This window comes from Nematolebias whitei, chromosome 1 (genome assembly GCF_014905685.2).
Source record: "Nematolebias whitei isolate Nwh7 chromosome 1, NemWhi1, whole genome shotgun sequence".
In the NCBI taxonomy this organism is placed as follows: Eukaryota; Metazoa; Chordata; class Actinopteri; order Cyprinodontiformes; family Rivulidae; genus Nematolebias; species Nematolebias whitei.
Window position 1 is genome coordinate 49,414,284 of NC_056498.1, and position 1,887 is coordinate 49,416,170.

The window sequence follows — 1,887 nt, forward strand, 5'->3', positions numbered from 1 at the left end:
GATGTGTCCAAGATGTGTTAAAGGATCTGAACATTTCAGCTGATATTAAAAAAAAAAAAAAAAAAAAAGCGTGGATATAAACACATCCTGAACTTTGTTCTCTTTCAATTTTGAAAAGTAAAAAATAAAAACTTTAATTTTTGTTTTCTTGCAATCTGAAAGTTTTCTGAATATTTAGCCTAGCATATCTTTAAGAAATGCATATTTTCTTCCGCCTTGCATTAAAACTTTTTTAAAAAGGGTTATACGCTACATGTTAGCGCCGAGGGTACGTGGTGAGGATGACTCTCAGCTACTACCACACTAAACCATAGCTCAGTATCTTTAAAGGTTACTGGGCCACTGGTATTTTTGTGTTTGCTATGGTTAAAGATTATATTGGGATTTATTTCAGAGAATTTCATTAAAATCTGTCTATTAGTTTGTAAGATATTTTGCTAACAGGCAGACAAACAAGCACCATTAACCACATTATCTCCTTCCTTTCCTGGCGGCAGGAAAATTACACTTAACGTAGAATCCAGATGTTTTTTTTGGTCTGTTTATACCTGGTCTTGTAGCTGTTGTTTCCCTGTTGCAGTTGCTGGCGGTGGAGCTCCTGAACGTGCTCCACAGGTTGCTGCTGACCCGGGACCCCCCCGGTGTCCAGCTCCAGGTCACCACTGTCGTTCAGGAGACCATCAGGGCTGCACAGGACCATCTGCAGCAACTGAGAACCCGCAGAGGTCAGGAACCGTTGCCGTTCAGCTTCGTTTGAACAAAGAATCCAAGTTTGTCTGGTTCAAGTCTCGTTTATTTTTATATTTTTTCCCTCAGGCAAAGAGGAAGAAGGGGAAAAAGACTGTCAGCCCGTCCTCGGGGAAGGGGGGGACACGGGGGAGCTCGTCCCCGGCAAGTCTCTGGTGTTCGCGGCCATGGAGCTGCTGGTCTTCCTCGTGGTCCGCCACGTGCCGCAGCTGAACTCACGAGTGAAGGAGTCGCCCAGCCATGCGCCGCTCCGGCCTCAGAGGCTGCCGGAAGGAAGCGCACGCCTGGTGGCGAACACCATCTCCATCTTGGCAGAGCTGCCGTCGCTCTGCTCTCCTGCTGGTGAGAAGCCTCAGGAGCAAACGGCAGCGACGCAGACCTCGAACCAACACTAATCTACAGGTTTACTGCCAGTGAAACGGTGGCTCATGTCTCACTTTTTTTTGTCTTTGTAGGAGGCATGACCATCCTGCCCACAGTGCTCTTCCTAATCACCGGGGTTCTGAGGGAAACGGCGATCAAAACAGCCGACGCCTCTGTGCCCGTTCCGGTATCGGCTGCGCTTCAGGGCATCAAAACCATCATCACCTCACCGTTGGCCCGGGCCGAGAGCATCCAGACGCAGTGGACCGGCCTCGTGAGGAGCAGCCTGGCATCCGCGCTCGAGTACTCGCAGCCGGGTAAACACACGACCATACACTCGAGCCTTTTTGTCACTTATCAATTTTATTTCAATTCAAGATGGCCGACGAACCAAAGTCCGTTAGTTTTGGGTCTTCATTGGTTGCTTTGCTGTTTTCTGTAGACGAGTCCAGACCTGACATGGACGAGGTCAGCATGTTGACTGCGATCACGCTGTTCCTGCTGTCAGCCAGCGGTGAACTGGTCGGAGTGATGGTCCTGCAGAACGGCTGCATGGACCGGTTCCGAAACGCCCTGAACTCCAGCGACCCCTGGGTAAGAACCGACCTGTTCGTAAAAACAGGTTAGGAGAGAAAACTGGACAGGTCGTCATCATTACTGCAGCGTGAGGGCTGAGGGCTGAAAGACTTCTACTGAAACTGTTTGAAAAATGAATTCTTGAAGCTAAAGTCAGCAAAACAGGAGCTAAAGTCAGCAAAACAGGAGCTAATGTCAGCA

At 48.8% G+C, this 1,887-nt stretch overlaps 1 protein-coding gene across 1 annotated transcript in view; it reads left to right on the top strand.

Moving 5' to 3' along the window:
• The window catches only part of heatr5b (HEAT repeat containing 5B), a 36,460-nt gene that overhangs the window by 29,520 nt on the left and 5,053 nt on the right, over positions 1–1,887 (top strand). The window contains exons 30-33 of the mRNA XM_037678188.1: positions 581–725; positions 817–1,089; positions 1,203–1,427; positions 1,553–1,704. Coding sequence (XP_037534116.1) covers positions 581–725; positions 817–1,089; positions 1,203–1,427; positions 1,553–1,704 — 795 coding nt within the window. The remainder of the gene's footprint in view (positions 1–580; positions 726–816; positions 1,090–1,202; positions 1,428–1,552; positions 1,705–1,887) is intronic.